Source organism: Dendropsophus ebraccatus, chromosome 13, assembly GCF_027789765.1.
Source record: "Dendropsophus ebraccatus isolate aDenEbr1 chromosome 13, aDenEbr1.pat, whole genome shotgun sequence".
Taxonomy (NCBI): domain Eukaryota; kingdom Metazoa; phylum Chordata; class Amphibia; order Anura; family Hylidae; genus Dendropsophus; species Dendropsophus ebraccatus.
The window spans coordinates 51847080-51869291 of record NC_091466.1 but is presented as its reverse complement, the minus strand read 5'-3'; the positions used below and the strand labels follow the sequence as shown (position 1 = coordinate 51869291).

Below are 22212 nucleotides of genomic sequence, written 5' to 3'. Positions count from 1 at the left end.
ATACAGTGTTTTTGATTTAATACATTTATGAAATACTTCGGGGAGCAAGTGTCCTTGCTCCCCAAAGTATTCCATAAATGTAATCAATCAGTACATTTGGATACTGAAAGCCCGCCGAACCGCCGCCGCTCTAGACTACACTGAACTATTACTCCCATCACCTGCTCATAGCATAAGCAGGTGATGGGAGGTGTAGTAGCTTTGTTATCGCTATGAGATTGCCGCCACTGATGCTGCCGGGCGCCGCTCATCACTGCAGCCATCATCTCCCTCCCCTCACCCCTCCTGCTTCTTCCGGGATCCGGCAACTTTACACTATCTGATGGCTGACTCCCCACCCGACCACCGCTCTCCGATCACACATTACGGCTCCCGGTGCTTCCTGGTGTCCCTGGCCAGCACGCGTGATCGGAGAGCGGCGGACGGGCAGGGAGTCAGCCATCAGATAGTGTAAAGTTGCCGGATCCCGGAAGAAGCAGGAAGGGGGATGATGGCTGCAGTGATGAGCGGCGCCCGGCAGCATCAGCGGCGGCGATCTCATAGCAATAACAAAGCTACTACACCTCCCATCACCTGCTCATGCTATGAGCAGGTGATGGGAGTAGTAGTTCAGTGTAGTCCAGAGCAGCGGCGGCGGTTCGGCGGGCAGGTTGCGCAGGTGCAGAATAGCCTCCAGCAATGAGTTCAAGGCTATTCTGCACCTGCGCAGTACGGTGTGGACTGGACCCGCTGTACTGCGCAAGTGCGGTGCAGCAAGAACGTAGACGTGCCTCTCAGTGACGTCACCACAATTATGCAGTCTAATTCCCGCTCCAGAACGCCCAGGCGGCAGTGACTACTTGCCGGCAGCTTACTGCCCAGATGACTACTTGGGGGCAATTTTACATACAGGGCGCCAAGTTTATAAAGTAATGCTGCGTTTACATGGAACGATTATCGTTCAAATTTTGGCAATAACGATCACATTTGAGCGATAATCGTTCCGTGTAAACACAGCAAACGATCAAGCGACGAGTGAGAAATCGTTCATTTTGATCTTTCAACATGTTCTCAAATTGTCCTTCGTCAAAAATACGCAAATCACTTTGTGTAAACAGTCTTTCAAAGATTCCCCCTGTGAAAGATGGGCTTGAGCGATCTTAAAAACGATCGCAATAACGATTTTTCTTACGAATTTTCTAACGATTTATTCATCTATACGCTGATTGTTATAAAAACCAGATCGTTGCTTCATAACCATTAAATGATTGATTGGGTGAATTATCGCTCCGTGTAAACGCAGCATAAGTTTTCGGGTTGTACATTCCAAGGAGGGGGGGTATAAAAGCATGTTTGGGAAGTGTGCTGGGTGCTACAGCACATTCCCATAGAATAACAGGCGCTTTTTAGGTGATTGGTTCCCTTTAACGTCAACCAGTACTAAAAGTGGGTCCTATTTTAAAATTTGCCATGAGGCTTCTTTATCTTCATGTATGCCCCTAAAAGCTGGAAGGACAAGCTATGACGACAGGAAGGAGGAGGATCAAATGACTGTACTATATGTCTTCACACATTGCTTCCTTGTGCCAGAAGTCTTTGATGTCTTGATGCTCTGTTTTCCAGTTTTGGCGCTATGGAGATTGGGTGGACGTGGTAATCGATGATTGTTTGCCGACTTTCAATAACCAGCTAGTCTTCACCAAGTCTTCTCAGCGCAATGAATTCTGGAGTGCACTACTGGAGAAGGCTTATGCTAAGTAATGAGCAGTTCATTCTTACCGATTTTTTTTTTTGATGAATTCTTATCTACAACAATAATAGTGTACGTGATAATATCCTGCACAGAATTTCACAGTTGTATTGAGAGGCCATTTATATAATACACTCAGGCCCGTATCTGCCATGAGGCGAGGTGAAGTGTTCGCCTCAGGCGGCAGATAACACAGCCCTTGAGGGGGGCGGCATCAGCGTCCTGTGTCCTTATCATTACAACTAGTTACGACTCAGTGCCCAGCCGTGTTTCCTGTCAGTTGCCTCATGAGAAGCGCTGAGGAGGCACTGGAAGCCTCGTATTCACATCACATAAGACACAGATATAGTGTCTCCTGCTGTTAACCCTTTCAATAATGCAGAGTTATTATACTGTGCATCACTTACACACTGTAGAAAAGAAAAAGTTAACAGCAGCGGGGATTATGTCTTCTCTGCACTGCCGACCTCCGAGCTGACCTCAGCATAGTGCAAGAGCAGGAGAAGAGGCATAAAAGTAATGTTCTGCTCTGCTGTTAACTCTTTCTGTTTTGCAGAATGTAAGTGATGCACAGTAACACTCTACATTCTGCAGTACTGAAAGAGTTAACAGAGCAGCCCGTTTTATGGCTCTTCTCCGGCTCCTGAGGTCAGAGGTCAGCAGTTGTAGATTGTTGTTTGTTTTGAAGCTCCCAGGGGGCCCATAGTGGCTCAAACAGTTAAAAAATCTGGTCACCGCACAGAGCACACTGTTATCTATAGTGCTGTCCCATACACACTGCGATGCTGCACTGTGCCTGTCCTGGATCTTCTCTCCCTGACTATTGCTCTGAGGGGGGGGGGGGGCGCTTTGTCAGTTTTCGCCTCAGCCGGCAGAAAAGCTGGAATCGGCCCTGAATACACTGGTCTATTCCCCTTTTCAGTTTACGGTTTTTAGACCCCCTGATAATATCTGGTCACGTTTTCATCCTCTGTGTCTTGTTTATTTGAGGTTACATGGATCCTATGAGGCTCTCAAGGGTGGAAACACTACGGAGGCTATGGAAGACTTCACCGGGGGAGTGACTGAATTTTATGAGATTAAAGATGCTCCAAAAGACTTGTTCAAGATAATGAAGAAAGCCTTTGAGAGGGGGTCGCTCATCGGATGCTCAATTGATGTAGGTGTAAGCAATCAACTCAATAGTTTTATAGTAGATAAGATTAAATAATTGATGGCTTATTCTCTTCAATGAAGTGAATGAGAGCTGAGCTGAAGCTTCCGGTGGTTCTGTCGAGCAGCTGATCGGTGCGGGTGCTGGATCTCCGCCCCAAGCTGATAAACTACTGGTGGATAGTGGTTTTGAGCAAACCTGTCAAAATGTTCAAGTTCGGCAACGTTATCCGAACCTTTCACTTTGGGGGGAGAGTTATCAAACATGGTGTAAAGTAGAACTCGCTCAGTTGCCCCTAGCAACCAATCAGATTCCACCTTTCTTTTTCTAAAGGTTCTGTGAGGAATGAAAAGTGGAATCTGATTGGTTGCTAGGGGCAACTGAGCCAGTTCTACTTTACACCATGTTTGATAAATCTCCCCCTCTGTGTTTAAGTCCCTGCAGCTGCAGAAGTAGTATGCTGCCCTAGGGCTACCAGCAAAACATGGGTTCAACCTATAGCAGTATCCATGCTTTCCAGGACATCAAACTTTTGCAGCCTAAGGCCGGGTTCACACTGAGCAAAATTAGTGGAATTCCGCCGCGGAATTCCGCCAGCCTCCCTCTCATAATGTGAGTCTATGGGAGGCGCGCACTGCTGTTCTCCCAGCGTCTATCCACGCTGAAGAATGAACATGTTCATTCTTCAGCGCGGACAGAGCAGGAGCGTGCGCCTCCCATAGACTACCATTATGAGAGGGAGGCTAACGGCCTTCCGCTGTGGAAAATTACGTGTGAACCCGGCCTTTAGGGAATAAAACATATAGCATGAGGGTTTGGATAACGTTGCACAACTCAAACATTTTGACAGGTTTGCTCAACACTAGTGGATAGGCCATCAATCACTTTTGTCTAAAAAATCATTTTTAAAATCCAGTCCAACCTATAACCCTATAGTTATGATCCACAGGAGACAACACTTTTTTTCTATTCTATAGAAAAACATCCTTTCTTATTCCAAATATATCCGAATAAATCCCTGCATCTTACTGCTCTTACAGTAAAGAATCCCTGTTAATGATGATGGTAAAACTTTCTTTTCCTCTAGACGGAGTAGATGCCCTTTTTGTCATGGTTACAGGTCTAGGTAATCACTATAAAGATCTCTGCATAGTCATCTCTCTCATCGATTTGTACTATGGGGGACCTGTATTAAGATCAGTGTATTCATTTACGGGCCTTCAAAAAGTCCCCACCCCATTCATCCCGCCAGATTTACTAAGAGGTGCCTCTTAGGCAAACCCAGTGGGACCTGTGCCTTCCGCAGGGTGGGTGCAGCCGCAGGTGTATATTTCTGCCTGGTAGCATTTGTAAATCATTGTAAATTGGCCTCCTCCCTTCATCAGGCTAGTGGGTCATATGCCATGGAAAAAGCTCAGACCTGGTTTGGGCAAAAATCTGCACCTTTTCCATGGCGTACACCAGGGCCACCATGTGCCCAATTGTGATCACACCACCTTTAAGCGCTTTCCTGTGTCTGGGTTTTACCCATTACTTACTCTTATTACTGTGGTCGCCTTCTGCACCCGTTCCAGTTCAGCCATGTCCTTCTTGTGGCCACAATTGTACACTATCCCATGTGTGGACTGACTAGTCATTTCTATAGAGGCAACACTACGTTCTTGTTATGAGTATCTATGTCTCTTTCAATGTGTCCCATGATTTTATTTGCCCAAAAAACCCCAATAGGTTCACTTTTACTCACCCAGACCACTTGAACAGATGAACAGAGCCAGTGTTTAAAGGATGGCTCCTAAACTATGTAGAAACTACAGTTCTCATCATTGCAAAATTGACCCAACCTATTTATTCATATTTATTTCTAATGAGATATATATTTAGTGAAACATAATATGTGGACTAGATCTGCCGTCCTACCCACATTTATTAAGCTGCCCACTCCCATGTTATGTCATAGCAGTGCACTGCTCTTAAAACACCAATTAAAGGGGTGTTAATGATGGCACATGTGTGATGACAGCAGCTGCCTGCATAGAAGTGGATACTGGGAGATTTTATTTTTGGTTCTCTTATCAGAGGGCAGCGTGAGGTTTACGGCACAGCTGCCGCTATAAATCTGTCTACACGTCCAGTGCTATATGGTGCAGCTGACATAAGGCAATGTAATAGTTATCGTTAAACTTGCGGACAAGACTTTATAATAAATTCAGTTAAGATTTATGATAAATTTTCCCAAAGATCACATAAACCATTCCCAGTATCGGTAAGATCACCACGTCACTGCTGCAGCCAGTATTTAGCTACCAACACTTGTAATGGTGGGCAGATCACTCATATAATGGTTTATTTCTCTCCCTAATGTCTTCAGGCTTGAAGCTGTACTTTATTTTGCTGATTCCGGGATATCTTTATCTATGGGATGGTGCCAGCCTCAGATATGGCAGATACTATCTTTGCAGTACTTTAACCTATGCGTTTTCTTTGCCGATACCAGGAGAAAGATACCTGTTCCTACGGGATGGTGCCGCCCTCAGATATAGGGGAAGCATTAAGGAGGATGATTGAGGGTGTGGGTGACACACAGCCTAACATGGATGGCTTGGAGCCAAAGCCACCAGTGGTTTGTATATTCCACGCATGGTGTGGTGGCTGCACATTTTCTACAAACACAAAAAGGTTCTAGTTACGTAATAGCCCCCCCCCCCTTCAGTATGGGAGACTTTGTGCTAGTAGCATGTCCTCACCACATACTGCATGAGACCAGACCACTACCCACACTCATTCAGGAGATCCCTGCTAGAATTAGTAGAGATGAGCACACCTTGAGCATGCTGAAATCCCATTGTTCCACATTTGAGGGCTCCATCCAACTACTTCAAACACCAGTATTCTAATTCTAATTGACCAGGCTTGAGTTGCGCTCATCTCCAGTAGAGATTACTAAAGGGTATGGATAACAATTACGGATCACAAACTTTTGCCCATAATACAGCCGAAATACATCAGAAATAGACAAATATAGACCACAAACAACATTTATGTTGAACTCTTCAACTAATACAGATGTAATAAGAGAAACAGATTGCTGAACTCAGGGAGACCAGCCAAACGACAACACTGCCGGCTACTAGTGAAAGCACTCAATGCAGTGAAGTCCTAGGTGCATTGCCCCCTGGGAAACATCAATATGCAAAAGAAGAGCCCGTGGAGCCTCATTGAAGAGTCTCAAAACACAGGACTAGCCAGATATCCCTCCGGGAAGGACCCAGCCAAGGGGCAGCTCCTGTTAGGAAACCACCAAAACCACCATATTAAGTGGCCATATAAGTCAGTGTAATGAAAGGGGATAAACCAAGGCTAGGTAACCATCCACATACAGCTGTTTCGGGGTGTTGCCCCTCATCAGTGTGGAGCAATACAGATGCTAATTCCTTGATGGAAGCAGCCATATTGAATAGATTAGAGCTTGTGCACAGAACTTGCTGGGTGTGGGGCAGTTGCCTCCGCAATCGGATCCCCTGGCATCAGATGTATCAACTCTCTACACCAGAAAAAAAAAAAAGTCAGGAAAGCCAGGGGATGCTGGCAAATAATAAAGTAAAGTTACCTAACCTCGTGCTGCCCCCGTGTCCTGTTGACAGCCGCCAGTGTCCTTCAGCTTTTAAAGCTGAAATGTAACATCCACTGCCCAACTGGGCTGTGATGTGCAGCTGGAAGAACTGGGTACACAACATTGCAGCTGGAAGAGCTGGAAACCAGGTTTCCAGGTGTCAGCGGCATTCGGGAGCGGCGCAACAATGGCACAGGGATTGGTGAGTTTACATTGGTTATTTCCCAGGACCCCTCTGCCTTCCTCTTTTTTAAAATTTGGTGGGACTTCTCCTTTAACTTTATTTTCATGCCTTGAGAGCTATGATCCAATGCACTGTGGATAGGAACATTGAAGATTACATCACCATCTGGCAACTAAGTTTGGAACATGGGATGGAGTTGGTCACTTAGAATCCTCAGAAGACTATTCCGAGAAACACTTGATGCCGATAGTCAGCTAGTTTAAAAGGGCCATTGATCAGCCAATGAATGAGCAAACACTTATTCAATCAGCTGATTGGAACTTTTGTGCGGCCCATAAAATCTTTGTTATTGGCTGCTCATTGCCCTGTCTAAATAGGTGATGTGATGTCAATGATTATTTTAAATGGCCAAATGAATGATTGGAGAACAAATTGCCTAAAATCCAGCTGCATATGGTTACTTAACATCAGCTTTATATTGTGATGGGGTGATAAATGCAATAATACATACACTAGAATACAAAATGTTCAGTGTATGCACAAAAGTGCAGCCTTGTTGCAATGATGGGTTTGCATGGATTGTCTCACCCTCCTATACCTATTGCATTATGTCAACACACTTTTTTGTTGATATTTTTGTCTAACTACTATCGTCTTTGTTGTAGGCAATTGTCCCTGCACAGTTTGAGACTCGAATGGCCAGTGGACTGGTGAAAGGCCATGCTTATTCTGTCACTGGAGTGGAAGAGGTATGGTCTCAAATAGTCCTGCTACTAATACTACCTATGAATGTGCTGGGGAAAACCGTGACCTACTGAATAATGTATAGAAATTAGATAAATAATTATTACTCCATATGAAATCCACATTTGACTGGGGGGCGAGGTTCGTTTTTATTACAGCCACTTAAAGGGGTAATTTAGGGGGAAAAAAAACTTTCAGTACTTATCAGCTGTTGTATGTCTTACATGAAGTGATGTATTCTCCCCAGTCTGGAGAGCAGGAGTGGTTTCCTATGGGGATTTCATCTGCTCTGGACAGATCCTGACATGAACAGAGGTGGCAGCAGAGAGCACTGCATCAGACTGGAGAGAATACACCACTTCCTGCATGACATACAGCTGCTAATAAGTATGGGAAGACTTGAGTTTTTTTTTTTTAACAGAAGTAAAATACAAATCTCTAGCACTTTCTGATAACAGTTGATTTGAAAGAAAAAAAAAGTTTAGTTTTTTTTTTTTGCTAAACTACCCGTTTGAGGGGTATTTTGGGAATTGTTTACGGAGGTGGTGAACTTAAAAAACAAACAAAACTATACTTACCTTCCCTACTACTGTGCTCCATCCAATGGACAGCACTTCCTCTGTTGATGGACAGCACATGACAGCCAATCAGTAACCACAATAGTGTCCCGCCTTAGCCACTGGTTGGCTGAGCAGACCACCGCACATGCCAACCCCAAGCATAGGTGCTGCACATGGGGATAGTGCTCAGTGACAGCAGCAGTGGGGGATGGTAAGTATGGGGTGTTTTTTTAATGTTTATTATCTCCCTGAGCCTTTTTTTCCCCCTTGAGTATGCCTCTAGTTTTTTGTTAGACATCTTAGAATTTAACTCAACTCACTAATTCCCCACTGCTTCCAATTTCTTATATTATTTTACTCAGCGGCTAAACAACCCCTTAATTTTTTTGTACTTTTATTTTATATATTATTTTTTTTTTAAATAAAAACTGTTTATAGTATTATACACTAACTCCAGCATTTCTTGTATTTACCATATGGCAGACAACATTCAAGGGAGACAAGGTAAAGCTGGTGCGCCTAAGAAATCCCTGGGGACAGGTAGAATGGAATGGATCCTGGAGCGATAAGTAAGACAGTAATATGGGTTTTAGTCATTAAATACAGTAACATATACTCATATATCTTTGGAATTGCATCAACACTTCATTGTGTCCTGCAGCTCTAAGGAGTGGACAATAATTGATAAAGCTGAAAAATCACGTTTACAACACCAGATAAAAGAAGATGGAGAATTCTGGTAAGATGAACAATTTCCTTTTCTCACTTTAAAAGTGTAGCCCTACATGTGCATAGAATCATCCCAGAGCTGGTGCTATGAATATCATATATCATTTGTATATGGTATTTTTCATAATATAAATTAGGAGTTATAGCAGGAATATGGAGTTGAAAATTGGCACAATAAAGGTTTTTCTGCTACCAACTCTATAGCCTTGGGCCTAACAATAGGGGGATGAAGGGGTCACCATCAAGCTTGGTTCTCCATTGCTTTTGGGCCCAGTATCTTCTATTTATTACATAACTGTAATATATCTGTTCATGACAAGTAGAGGAGGCGCCATTGTACCTGGGACTCCTGGATGCATGAATATTTAAAGGGGGAAATGTAGAAGTACTTACCAATTGAAACATCTAAATAGAGAATTATTTCTTTTTTTGGTGGAGTGGTTGGAGGTGTTAAATGTTAGCTTGTGAAATCACTGTATATTTCTGTCCCTTCTAAATCCAAAGATGGCAGCGACCACAAGATCGTAAGTGGCATTCTTCACAAGTGATGCTTGCTTGCAATAATTGCTAAGGAATAACACAAGACTGCGATTTAAAGGGGTTATCCAGTGCTACAAAAACAACTTTCTTCCAGAGACAGCCCCACTCTTGTCTCCAGCTTGGACGGGTTTTGCTGCTCAGTTCCATTAAAGTGAATTGAGCTTAATTACAAACCGCACCTGAACTGGAAACAAGAATTGTGTTGTCTCTGAAAGAAAGTGGCCATGTTTTTGTAGCACTGGACAACCCCTTTAATACCTTGTCTACAATATTTATCGTGGAAAAATTGCCAACCAGTACAGACAATACAGTAGAGGGGAAGGACTGGAGGAGAAGGCTCAAACAGGTGGTATAAAAGTGGCAACACAAAGCAGTGCAGCCACACTTTGACACCTACACCGTGTGAGGGTATGTGCACACTGCGGCATACGCGCAGAGACTTTAAGCGGATTCTGCCGCGCCGCCTCCACTTGAAGTTCTGACCATCCCATAGACTCAATAATTTTGGCCGGCTAATTCCACCCTCCGCCCAAGGAATTGACGTGTTAATTCTGTGGTGGGTGGTGGAATTTGCTGGCAAATATCATTGGGTCTATGGGATGGGTGGAACTTCAAGAGGAGGCCATGCGGCAGAATCCGCTTGAAGTCTCTGCATATATTCTGCAGTGTGCACATACCCTCAGTGTCACTGTGTGAAGCACGGTGTTACACAAGACTGGATGCTGAACGAATGGCTAAGAACCACAAAAAAAAGTCCTTGAAAATATTGGTTGAGAACAGAATTGTTTGAGAACTACGGTACCACTATATAGAGCAGAAAGGCTCTGTTTGCTGAATATGGTGTGTATACATATTTGTACGGTTTTAGGGATTGGCGAAAAAAGGGATATAGTGTACTCTGCCACTGGTGTGGAAGAAATACAACTGTAGAGAAGCTATTCCATATTAAAAAGTGACCCGTGCAATGTATTTCACAGTTGATGGGGAGAGGGAGGGGATCACACTATGAAGAGAAGGAGCAATTTCTCACTCACTTTAATTGGACAAAAGCTCAGGGACACAGTTCTGTAGCCATGTGACCATCAGTAAAAGCTTTAGAACTGCCCAATACAGGGTTTATTTTTCATTCAGTATTGCAGATTTCTTATGTAAAGCCAGAAAGACCAGTTTTTAACTTTAAAAGATACATTTTGTAGTATTTATAATCGATTTTTGGAAAAAGCTTTAGGAGAAAAGGTAATGTGACCAAGTTTCTAACATCCATGACATGTGACCACTAGGAGTGGCAATACAAAGCAGCATTAACCCTTGCAGATCCATCATGTATGTAGTGCTAACAGTGCGATAAGCATAGTTACAGTGTATTCAAGTTTACTAGCTATACCCAGGCTATAAACAGGGAACAGGTCATAAAGGAAAGACTGAGATTTCTCCTCTTTTCAAATCCACTCCTGGCTTTGGCTTAAAAAATCTGTCAGATAAATCTGTCTGTGTGAACATACCATTACACCTTGAGGGAGATTCCTCAGCCACACAACAACAGTACATTTTTGAAAGCTGGAGTTCAGGTACCAGGACACTGCAAGAAGATTAAGACGCCATTCCTTATAGTACTTGAAGTATTGCTGGCCTCCATGCATCCAGCCAGGAGTATGAAGCTTTATAAAATGTATGGCTTATCCTAAAGAAAGGCCATCTATATTAGAGTTGCCAGAATTCTTTTTAAAAAAGCAAATACAGAAAAATCTGTTCTAATATTTGAGATCTTTCTATAGAAAAAGCCCAGTCTTTTCCTGTCTAATTTCTGCAGTGTAACTTTATTCTCAGGATGTCATTTGATGATTTTATGAAGAATTTTACAAAGCTAGAAATATGCAACCTGACAGCAGATGCCCTAGAGTCAGACAGGCTCCAGACGTGGACTGTCTCTGTAAATGAAGGACGGTGGGTCAGGGGCTGCTCTGCTGGAGGATGTCGAAACTTTCCAGGTAATTGCTCTTTTCATTTTTACAGGCATGACGTATATTACTTTCTTTAACTTTCTTTAAAGTTTTTAAATCAACCAGTGTCAGAAAGTTATACAGATCTGTAATTTACTTGTTCTTAAAAATCTCAAATCGTCTAGTACTTATCAGCTGCTGTATGTCCTGCACATGTTTTGTTTCCAGTCTGACACAGTGTTCTCTGCTACCTCTGTCCATGTCAGGAACTGTCCAAAGCAGTAGCAAATCCCCCCCCCAAAAAAAACTCTCCTGCTCTGGAGAGTTCCTGACACAGACAGAGGTGGCAGCAGAGAGCACTGTGTCAGGCTGAAAATATTACACCACTTCCTGCAGGATAAGTACTGGAGGACTTGAGACTTACATATAACTAAATTACAAATGTATACAAGTTTCTGACACCTGTTTATTAAAAAAAAACAAATCTCTGGAGTACCCCTTTAAAGCAAAATCTGCAACAAAAAGATTGAAAAAGAACAGTTTTTGTTTATTCTCTTGTTTTTCCTACTTTATATAAAACATTTGTTTTATATAGAGATGTGTCCTTTTTAAACTTATTTATAAGAAAAACAGATCACTGATCTCAGGGAGACCAGAAAAAGATAACACTGCCGACTGCTGATTAAAGCGCTCAATGTAGTGAAATCCTAGGTGCATTGCTCCCTGGGAAACATGAATATGCAAAACAAGAGCCCGTGGAGCCTCATTTAAGAGTCTCGAAACCCAGGACTAGCCAGATATCCCTCCGGAAAAGACCTGGCTGTGTCCTTCCTGGAGGAAGGCTAGTCCTGTGTTTCAAGACTCTTAAATGAGGCTTCACAGGCTCTTGTTTTGTATGAAGTTGATTGGAGGCATATCCATATGCAGGTCTTACCCAAAGTGCCAGCCTCTTAACCAACCTTGATTTCTGAGGCTGTTGCATGTGCACTTTTGAATAAATCCGAGATGACCAGCCTTTCATATAAGCGCAAGATAAAAACCATATTTGACTAAGAGTATAAATCATGTAAAGGTCCTTTTACACAGGATGATAATCAGCTGGCTACAAGCTCCTTGTCGTTATTCGGCCCATATAAAAGGGTCAGTGATCAGGCAATGAAAAAACAATTGTCTGGTCACATCTTTTGTGCAACCATTAAAGTCATCGCTAGTCGGCCACACATCTTCCCCTGTAAACAGGAATGTGCCGCCAACTATGAGGACGTTGGGCCGCACAAACAATCCAGCAATTATTTTTGCGGCCCAGTTGCACAACCGATTGATTAATGGAAATCTTGCTGATCAATGCTTGTTTACTACCTATGTCTGGCCTTGTTAGGGGCTCTAAGAATGAGAGCAGAGCAATCATTGTTACGTAAATTTAAGGAAAAGTCCAGCCAAAATAAAAAAAATACGGTGAAGGAACACAATAAAGAACGTATACTTACCTGTCCCCTGCATCGCTGCTCTTGGACCGCCTCCAGCTCCCGCAACATCATGACCTGCCTCAGAAATGCCCACTAAGCTAGTCAGTGATTGGGGTGGGATACCAATGCAGTCACTAACTGGCTAATCAGGCACGTTGGAACCAGGGTAAAAGTGGAGCCCAGCGGTGGTCATTGAGCTTGTGACACTGTGCTGCAGGTGAAAAGTAAGCATAATTCTTTAGGCCATCGGCAACAACGGACGTACTTTTAGCGGGGTGGAACAATGCCTCTACTTCAATGGGACCCGCAAATAACTGACATGTCAGTTTTCTGCGGCCGCAATTCAGTGAACTGCGGCCACAGGATGACCTGTCAGTTTACACAATGAAACGAGCGGCTCCGGCCGTCCGCCCTGCAGCCAGAAAGATCATCCGGCCGGTACTTAAGTACCCGCCGGGATGATCCGGGCAGAGACCAGCTGTTCCATGACCCGGCCAGGGACACAGAACGGCCGGTCTCACACGTGTGAACATAGGCTTATAATGGTCCTGTACGCAAGACCTCCAACACTTCTCTATCCCTCTTCATCATTAGGAATGTCCGTAGAAGGTTTTTTCTTATTCGTCACTTGTCTGAACCATACACATGTGCCTTAAAGTGTCACTTTCGTTTTTTTTTTTTTTTGCAGAAATCAATAGTGCAGGTAATTTTAAGAAACTTTGTAATTGGGTTTATTAGGCAAATATGCCATTATCTGCATTCAAAAAGACTTTCCCCAGGTCCCCCCCCCCCTCCTCTCTCTCATTCACTGCTCATTATCAGGAAATCTTGACTCTTTTACATCAGTCGGGCCCTGTGTAACCTATGGAGGGGGGAGATTAGTCAGTAGCAGACAACAAAGGATTACACAGTGGGACCTGTGTGAAAGCCGCTATTCAGAGGTCAGTGCTGACTTCAGAGGAGATAGCCCAGTGATGTAGCTGTAAGTCAACGCATTAATGATAAAAATGCATTTTTTGGCTAATAAACCCAATTACAAAGTTTCTTAAAATCGTCTGTATTATTGATTTCTGCAAAAAAAAAAAAATTTAAACAATAGTGACACTTTAATGATCTATCACAAGTGCAGTGTTAAGACAAGTGTTGATTATGAGAAATCCTGCCCAGGGGCATTTCTAATGATGAAGAGGGCAGGAAGGAGGGATGGAGGGGCATCACGGGCCTAGGGCACAGACACTCTAGGCCACTCCAATTCGACACAGGGCTGCAAGTTTAAAAGTGTTTTTTCAGGACAATAACTACATCACCTGCCTGATCTGAATGATACTTGACTTTGTCTTATTTCCAGTAATTGCCAAATGTAAGACTCCCCTCTCAAGCAGCATTGCTGTAAATTTACATAGAGACTTGGAATAAACCAGAAAAGCTGCTTTTAAGGATGGATGTGGGCAGGGCCGCCATCAGGAATTTCAGGGCCCCATACAACCAAAGTGTCTGGGCCCCCACATTAATAATAAAAAAATAAAAAAATTAGTGTGTTCGCCCCACGCCTTGTTGGGAGGTATAATTTGGTTCCGATCAATTCTAGAGAACTGGCTCATATACCCCATTTTACCCAGTGGCTTAAAATGTAACCTCTGTTATACAGTTATAAAATTGTAGAACCTAAATGTGAACAAGGTGCAATTTAAATGTCACCATACAGACACTTACTTGTAAAGCTGCCTCTTGTGCTCTGTATGCAGTGCGTTATACTCACCCCTGCAACGTACAATTTATAGCGTGTCTACAAGCCCAGCGGGGCTCATTATGATGGAGACTAAAACTTATACAAGAGTGGGGTAGGGGTTCCCCTGTATTCAGAATGCTGTTGAGTACTAGGCAATGCCCCGTTTGGGGTTATTGAATTTCGAGGGTCTGGGGGGCTGTTTTTATTTGTATATGTTCACCAATATCCCCCCGGTATGCTCACTAACATAGAATATGTTGATAAGGCTAATATAATGAGGCTGTTCCATGTTAGTGAGCATATACAAATCACACAGCCCCCCCAGGCAGACTAGTTTAGCTCACCCAAGACAGTGATAGCGAATACATGGCGGTGAGAACGCTTTCTAGGAGATCCTGTTTGTGCAGCAGAGGTGTCTTTATCCTGCTCTGCATAGACCCTCGAAATACAATAATCCCAGACGGGGCATTGCCTAGCACTCAACAGCATTCTGAATACAGGGGAACCCCTACCCCACTCTTGTATAAGTTTTAGTCTCCATCACAATGAGCCCCGCTGGGCTTGTAGACACGCTATAAATGGTACGTTGCAAGGGTGAATATAATGCACTGCATACAGAGCACAAGAGGCAGCTGTACAAGTAAGTGTCTATTTGAATTGCACCTTGTTCACATTTAGGTTCTATAATTTTATAACTGTATAACAGAGGTTACATTTTAAGCCACTGGGGAAAATGGGATATATGAGCCAGTTCTCTAGAATTGATCTCACACACAGACACCAGCACACATGTATACAGACACCAGCACACATGTATACAGACACCAGCACACATGTATACAGACTCCAGCACACATGTATACAGACACCAGCACACCAGGGCACGATGAAGTTTGAACTTATGCAACCTGGAGAAATCACCTGATATCACCTGCAGTCCTATGTAACAGCACAGATAGCACAGTGATATCCCTCTGAGTATAGATAATGTAGTAGTCACCTGCAGTCCTATGTAACAGCACAGATAACACAGTGATATTCCTCTGAGTACAGATAATGTAGATGTCACCTGCAGTCCTATGTAACACCACAGATAACACAGTGATATCTCTGAGTACAGATAATGTAGTAGCTGTCACCTGCAGTCCTATGTAACACCACAGATAACACAGTGATATCTCTGAGTACAGATAATGTAGTAGCTGTCACCTGCAGTCCTATGTAACAGCACAGATAACACATTGATATCCCTCTGAGTACAGATAATGTAGATGTCACCTGCAGTCCTATGTAACACCACAGATAACACAGTGATATCTCTGAGTACAGATAATGTAGTAGCTGTCACCTCGGGGCGCCCCTACTAAATGATGTTCTACAAAATAAGAAAAGTGTCATACAGGGACTCACAGGTGACGTCTTCTTTGATCTGAGGCGTCACTTTCCCTTTTCCTCTCCATCCGGCCCAGACCTCCATGATGATTTCTTCCAGATATGTTTCATCTTTTCAGAACCTGCGAGACAATTTGGGCTCCGCACATTTCTAGCAGCTTCCTTTCCTTTCTCCCTCCTGTAGGCTCCCATAGTAACTGCGCTGTGTGGGATGCCCCCTGTATGTAGGATCCCCTGCTGTGCCCCCTGTATGTAGGATTCCCTGCTGTGCCCCCATGAGCTAATAATGCCCCTAGAGGTGGCCCCCATGAACTAATAATGCCCCCAGAGGTGCCCCCATACACTAATAATGCCCCCAGAGATGCCCCCATGAGTTAATAATGCCCCCAGAGGTGCCCCAATATACTAATAATGCCCCCAGAGGTGCCCCCCATGAACTAATAATGCCCCCAGAGGTGCCCCCATACACTAATAATGCCCCCAGAGGTGCCCCCATACACTAATAATGCCCCCAGAGGTGCCCCCCATACACTAATAATGTCTCTTAGGGTCCAGGCCCCATACAGCAGTACCACTTGTACTGCCCTATCGGCGGCCCTGGATGTGGGGTAACTAAAATGTATTGTGTAGTAAGAAAAAAAAAAAAAAAAAAAAGCTAATATTATAAATTTCACACATTTCCAGACACTTACTGGACTAATCCTCAGTATCGTCTAAAGCTCCTAGAAGAAGATGATGACCCTGATGACAATGAGGTCGTCTGTAGTTTCCTTGTTGCTTTAATGCAAAAGAATCGCAGGAAAGATCGGAAGGCGGGGGCCAATCTTTTCACCATTGGTTTTGCCATTTATGAGGTAAGCGTGAGACTCATAATGAATTTATGAATAATAATTTGAAGACAGTAGGTAAAGAAAACCGACCTGTATAAAGACAATAAGAGAAACAGATTGCTGAACTCAGGGAGACCATCCAAACTATAACACTGCCGGCTGCTAGTGAAAACGCTCAATGCAGTGAAGTCCTAGGTGCATTGCCCCCTGTGAAACATGAATATGCAAAAGAGGAGCCCGTGGAGCCTCATTGAAGAGTCTTAAAACACAGGACTAGCCAGATATTCCTCCGGGAAGGACCCAGCCAAGGGGCAGCTCCTGTTAGGAAACCACCAAATCCACTGCATTGAGCGCTTTCACTAGCAGCCGGCAGTGTTGTCGTTTGGCTGGTCTCCCTGAGTTCAGCAATCTGTTTCTCTTATGGCTCTACTAGGCATTGCTCCCACCTAGCCAGAATCCTGCTCCACACTGATGAGGGGCAACACCCCGAAACAGCTGTATGTGGATGATTACCTAGCCTTTTTTTATCCCTTGTCATTACACTGACTTATAGGACCACTTTATATGGTGGATTTGGTGGTTTCCTAACAGGAGCTACCCCTCGGCTGAGACCTTCCCGGAGGGATATCTGGCTAGTCCTGTGTTTTGAGGCTCAATGAGGCTCCACGGGCTCCTCTTTTGCATATTCTGTATAAAGACAAGACATTTTAGGGACAATTGTCTTTGTGTTTTGTTGCTGTTCACCATGCTGTATGTCAGGGGGGCACAACATCCATTCCTCCAGCAAAACTACAACTCCCATCATGCGTGGAGACCCTTTGAGTTTCCAGGAATGGTTGTAGGTGTGCACCCATGCTGTATGTGGTTTTATATCAGGAAACTAAACACAACTGTGAGTCCTCTATATTCTTTTTATTAAAGAGACTCTGTCAGTAGGTTTCTGCTCTCCTATCTCAGGGTAGCATAAACTAATGACAGAGAAGCTGAACAGAATGATGTATCACTGACATTGTTCTATGCAGCTGATTTGGAGATATCCTACTGAGTAACATTGATAATAAGTCCTCTCCATTATATGCGTGAGCTCAGTAGTCCTGGATATTCATGAGCAGCAGAAAACTCCGCCTACCAGCTTCTGATCGGCAGTTATCTATCTATGCTTTGTATAGGCAGTCAACTGTCAATCAGCAACTAAAATGTAGGCGGAAAGGTGTGGCACAAATCCCATTCTCCTGTATATTAGAAGAAAGGCTAAACAGAATGATGTAAGTAATACATTGTTCTGTTCAGCATTTCTGTCACTAGTTTTTGCTGCCCTCATTTAAGGCAACATAAACCCAGTGACAGATTCCATTTGACTTTCAAATGTCTTTTTTAAGTGACAGGGATACTTTAAGTTAAAAAAAATATATAAATAATATATATATATATATATATATATTTATTATTTTTTTTTATTAATACATATTAATGTCTGTAGTAGTTCACCATAGCTTGCTGCAGCCCATCTTTCTTTATTAAATAGTTCATTGGTTTTCCACAATCATATTCACATGCTACAGAACATTTACTGTTCAGAGAAAAAAAAAAATCCACATTTAGCACAAAAAATCTGATCGGGTGGATGAGTCTGATTCAGTGCACTTTATATTTTACATGTTAGAGTTTCAATGTACAAATCTGCCATTGTGAAAACACTTTCTGTAGGCGTTGGTTACTTTATAGGCTGTTTGATGTAAAAAGTTGCAGTCATATTTAACTTTCTGTCTTTCTCTTTTTTTTTTTTTTTTTCTCAAGGTCCCGAAAGAGGTATGTGCTTGAGTGTGACTCTTAGCATTTGTGTAACAGAGTAAATTCCTTCCAGTAGGGCCTAGTTATAGTGCATAAGGTGATCTCTACAAGTAACCTATACGAGATGAGCAAGTCGATCCTGCTCCTGTACATTGAGCATCCTGGAGGTGAGTGCAAGACTGTATGCATCACAGCTTCAACTCAATGGACTGCACCCGGCACCCAGTGTACTATACAGGAGCAGGGACTCTTATTAGAATGAATGGAGTCGCGTCATAGAGGGGAGGGGGTCTTTCCTCCCACTGGCGGGGGTGGGCTGGCCCGCCTTCAGTGCTTCAGGCCGGGTCGGTGCTTGGGAAACGGGCTGCAGTTCAAATAAAGGACTGCAGCACCAGCATTCCTGTGCCAGTCTATTCATGGTAAAAACTATTTAAAGACTAGACAGAGTCACCTACCAGATACACTCTGTTAACTGACCCTATCTTCACAGTTGGGTGAAGATCATATCTTCTAGTCTATCGTGTATATCCTCGGAAAATACGATAGTGCTTATTATGTGACTGAATGGCATCATTCTATTTGCTGTGCACAAAATATGTGACACTATAGAACGCTATAGTATAGTACTGTATGCATGCCAAAATACCGCCTGGAGGAAAAGCTCTTCTATGTTTACCCCTTTTGCATGCTATCAGATTAATAGTTATTTTGCTGTGAGATATGGTTTTCATTACAGGTCTAGATTACTTTTATTTTATTGCCTAGTACTAGCCTATTTATTCAGAGTATTGTTCGTTTGTTATACAGTACCTAAATACTATACGTGTTTATTTCTACTGAACTGATGGCAGCTGGTTTACACTCAATGTTCTGCAATTGGGAGCAGCAAAGGTCTTACATTGTTGGCCTCTTTCAAGGAAATTTTCAGCTATCTCAAAGTGTTGGTACTTGTGTTATAAGTGGATATCCCTCTTCCGAATGACTTCAATGAAATGTCCCTCAGATCTCCTATCGGTTGCAGCATAGAAGGGGGTGAGCAGAGTACTGAGAACTAGCAGGTCCCGGCATTGAGTTTACACAGCCGCTCTCCACCGGAATTATAGATAAGAACATTTCCGAACAAGTGATTGCAATTGCTTTAATAACACTCTATCCACTTGTGTCTACATGGCTGCCATTGTTTGAGCACAGGACCTAATACTAAATATTCCTCCTCTTCTTCTAGATGCATGGTAATAAGCAACATCTGCAAAAAGACTTCTTTCTGTACAATGCGTCCAAGGATAGGTGCAAGTCATATATCAACATGAGAGAGGTCTCCCAACGCTTCAGACTACCTCCCAGCGAATACGTCATCATCCCCTCCACTTACGAACCTCACCAGGAAGGAGAATTTATTCTAAGAGTCTTCTCAGAAAAAAGAAATGTCTCTGAGTAAGTCTAGATGTGGTTCCTTTATGGCATGTAGGTTCCTATATAGCTAATACTATATCATAAGTATCTCATCTGAGGTAGAATCAGTTCTACTCAAGCATTCACCAAGCTGGAAGGATTCATGCACATGGTGGCGCTGAGTGAATGGGCCTACATAGAGGCTCCATGATAATCTAATGAACTTAAAGGGGTAGTCCACCTAAAAAAAATTTCTTTCAAATCAACTGGTGCCATAAAGTGCCAGAGATTTGTAATTCACTTCTATTAAAAAATCTTAAGTCTTCCAGTACTTATTAGCTGCTGTATGTCCAGCAGGAAGTGGTGTTTTCTTTCCTGTCTGACCCAGTGCTCTCTGTTGCCTCCTCTGTCCATGTCAGGAACTGTCCAAAGCAGGAGCAAATCCCCATAGAAAACCCCTCCTGCTCTCCAGACTGGAAATAATACAACTTCCTGTTGGGCATACAGCAGCTGATAAGTACTGGAAGGCTTGAGATTTTTTAATAGAAGTAAATTACAAATCTCTGTCACTTCATGGCAGCAGTTGATTTGAAAGGAAAAAATTTTGGGTGGACTACCCCTTTAAGCACCATTTTGTGTCTTCATAAGGCATAGGGATGGTGGGCTACTTGGTTTTGACCTATAAGGGCAGTTGTATACATTCTCTAGTTGAAATTTTCTTGGCAAGTGTTATAGGAAGGGAAAGGACAATGATGATGAGAATGATTACCATTCTGGAATTACTCATACTAGACGCTTAATACTAGTAATATCTTGCACAACTTTAGGCTATGTTCACACTACTTAAAAAAAACACGGCTGTAGTTGCACAAACAACAGCTGTTATTTTACAAATAACGTCCATTGTTTGCGCAACTACGGCCGTTGTTATGAAATACAGCCGTGTGAACCTGGCCTTATATTGTACTACGTTGTCCAACATAAATGTATTAAAGGGGTATTCCGCTCAAGCATAACTGTTGCTGCCCATGGTTGGACTATTCAGTTTCCTTCCCCCAGTTCTGAGCTGCTACTTCCTCACCCCTCCCTTCCGAGTTCCTGGCAGGCTTTATCTGCAAGTTTGTAATGCTGGGAGGGTTAATCTGAGGTCAAGTTGCTGATGAACTCACTGTGATTATTCTTCCTGGAGTTACTAAGTTGCTACAAAGTTGCAGATAGGGACTTGTTTATATCAGCCGTCTCGGCTGCTTTCTGCTGTTTCAGCAGAAAACAGCAGCTCAAAACTGATGGAAGGAGACTGAATAGATAATTACAAGTATGGAAGGAATATTTAGTCTCACCATGGGCAGCAACATATGAAAAATTATGTTTGAGTGGATTACCCCTTTAAACTTTTTTTTTCTTTTTTTTATTATTAGTTATTATCAGAATTGTCTATTATTAGAATCATCTAAGCACACTTGCCTTTTATAATCAGTGGCCTACATATAAAGAGGAAGACATAACACACACCATCTATACTCTATATTAAATCTGATATGCTAATGTACTATATATATATGTACTATATATAAATCTATCTGTATATAATTTTGCTTCCTCTTATCTAATCACCTATTTTTTACCTTTTTAGAGAAGTTGAAAACAAGATTGCAATTGATCGACCTAGTGTAAGTATTAAGTCTCCTACCATCTATTACTGTAGTTTTTTTTATTGTAGTATTTATATACTAATGTGATACAATAACCAACTTAGAGGGACTAACACTCTCTGATTCATGAAGCTGGGAAATGGAAGATGGCTGGCGTAGTCCTCCCACTATAGAGGTTTGATATTTTCATGGTTAACATGGGGGGAAAATTACCCCAATTAACTAAATAGTGACTCTGAATTGAAAAAAAAACAAAACGTAAAATTTAGGTCATATATATATTTTTACATGACCCTCCTGGTTCCCTGTGAAAGTTAGATTAAGGTTTATATATATATTTAAAAAAATTGTTTATTTTTTTTCTCTCGGAGCAGCACCATTTTTGTTCATGGGTTTGACCTATGAGCTGCAATACCATACACAGCCCATGGCCAAAAGTGGGGCTGTTTTCAAGATAAAAACAGGCCCTTAAAAAAAAAAAAAAAAAAAAAAAAAAATATTAAAAATGATGATGTGAAACATAAGACTTGTGTCACACGTCAGAATTTTATATGTAAAGTAGCATTTATGACCAGGTGTTTCTAGCCAGGTGTTTAGATCACTTTGACACAATGGCATAAATCATTCCCTTGTGTTTATGTTTTATTTATCCAGAAAAAGAAAAAACCTAAGGTGGGTCTGCCCTAGTGTGAACATGCGTGACTAAATGCATGTACAAGCTGCTTATAAAGTTAATCGTATTCGTATTTTGGCAGCCTTTCTGTCTGCCCT

At 42.5% G+C, this 22212-nt stretch overlaps 1 protein-coding gene across 5 annotated transcripts in view; it reads left to right on the top strand.

Annotated features, from left to right (window-relative positions):
* The window catches only part of CAPN3 (calpain 3), an 87390-nt gene that overhangs the window by 44780 nt on the left and 20398 nt on the right, over window positions 1-22212 (top strand). For 2 of the 5 annotated variants that reach the window (XM_069950683.1, XM_069950679.1), the window contains 12 exons: window positions 1603-1736; window positions 2720-2888; window positions 5377-5502; window positions 7342-7425; window positions 8464-8549; window positions 8642-8719; window positions 11077-11237; window positions 16461-16630; window positions 18404-18415; window positions 19623-19831; window positions 21423-21459; window positions 22096-22113. In XM_069950683.1, the coding sequence (XP_069806784.1) occupies window positions 1603-1736; window positions 2720-2888; window positions 5377-5502; window positions 7342-7425; window positions 8464-8549; window positions 8642-8719; window positions 11077-11237; window positions 16461-16630; window positions 18404-18415; window positions 19623-19831; window positions 21423-21459; window positions 22096-22113 (1284 nt within the window). The remainder of the gene's footprint in view (window positions 1-1602; window positions 1737-2719; window positions 2889-5376; window positions 5503-7341; window positions 7426-8463; window positions 8550-8641; window positions 8720-11076; window positions 11238-16460; window positions 16631-18403; window positions 18416-19622; window positions 19832-21422; window positions 21460-22095; window positions 22114-22212) is intronic. The other 3 variants (XM_069950682.1, XM_069950680.1, XM_069950681.1) reach the window with 2 other exon arrangements.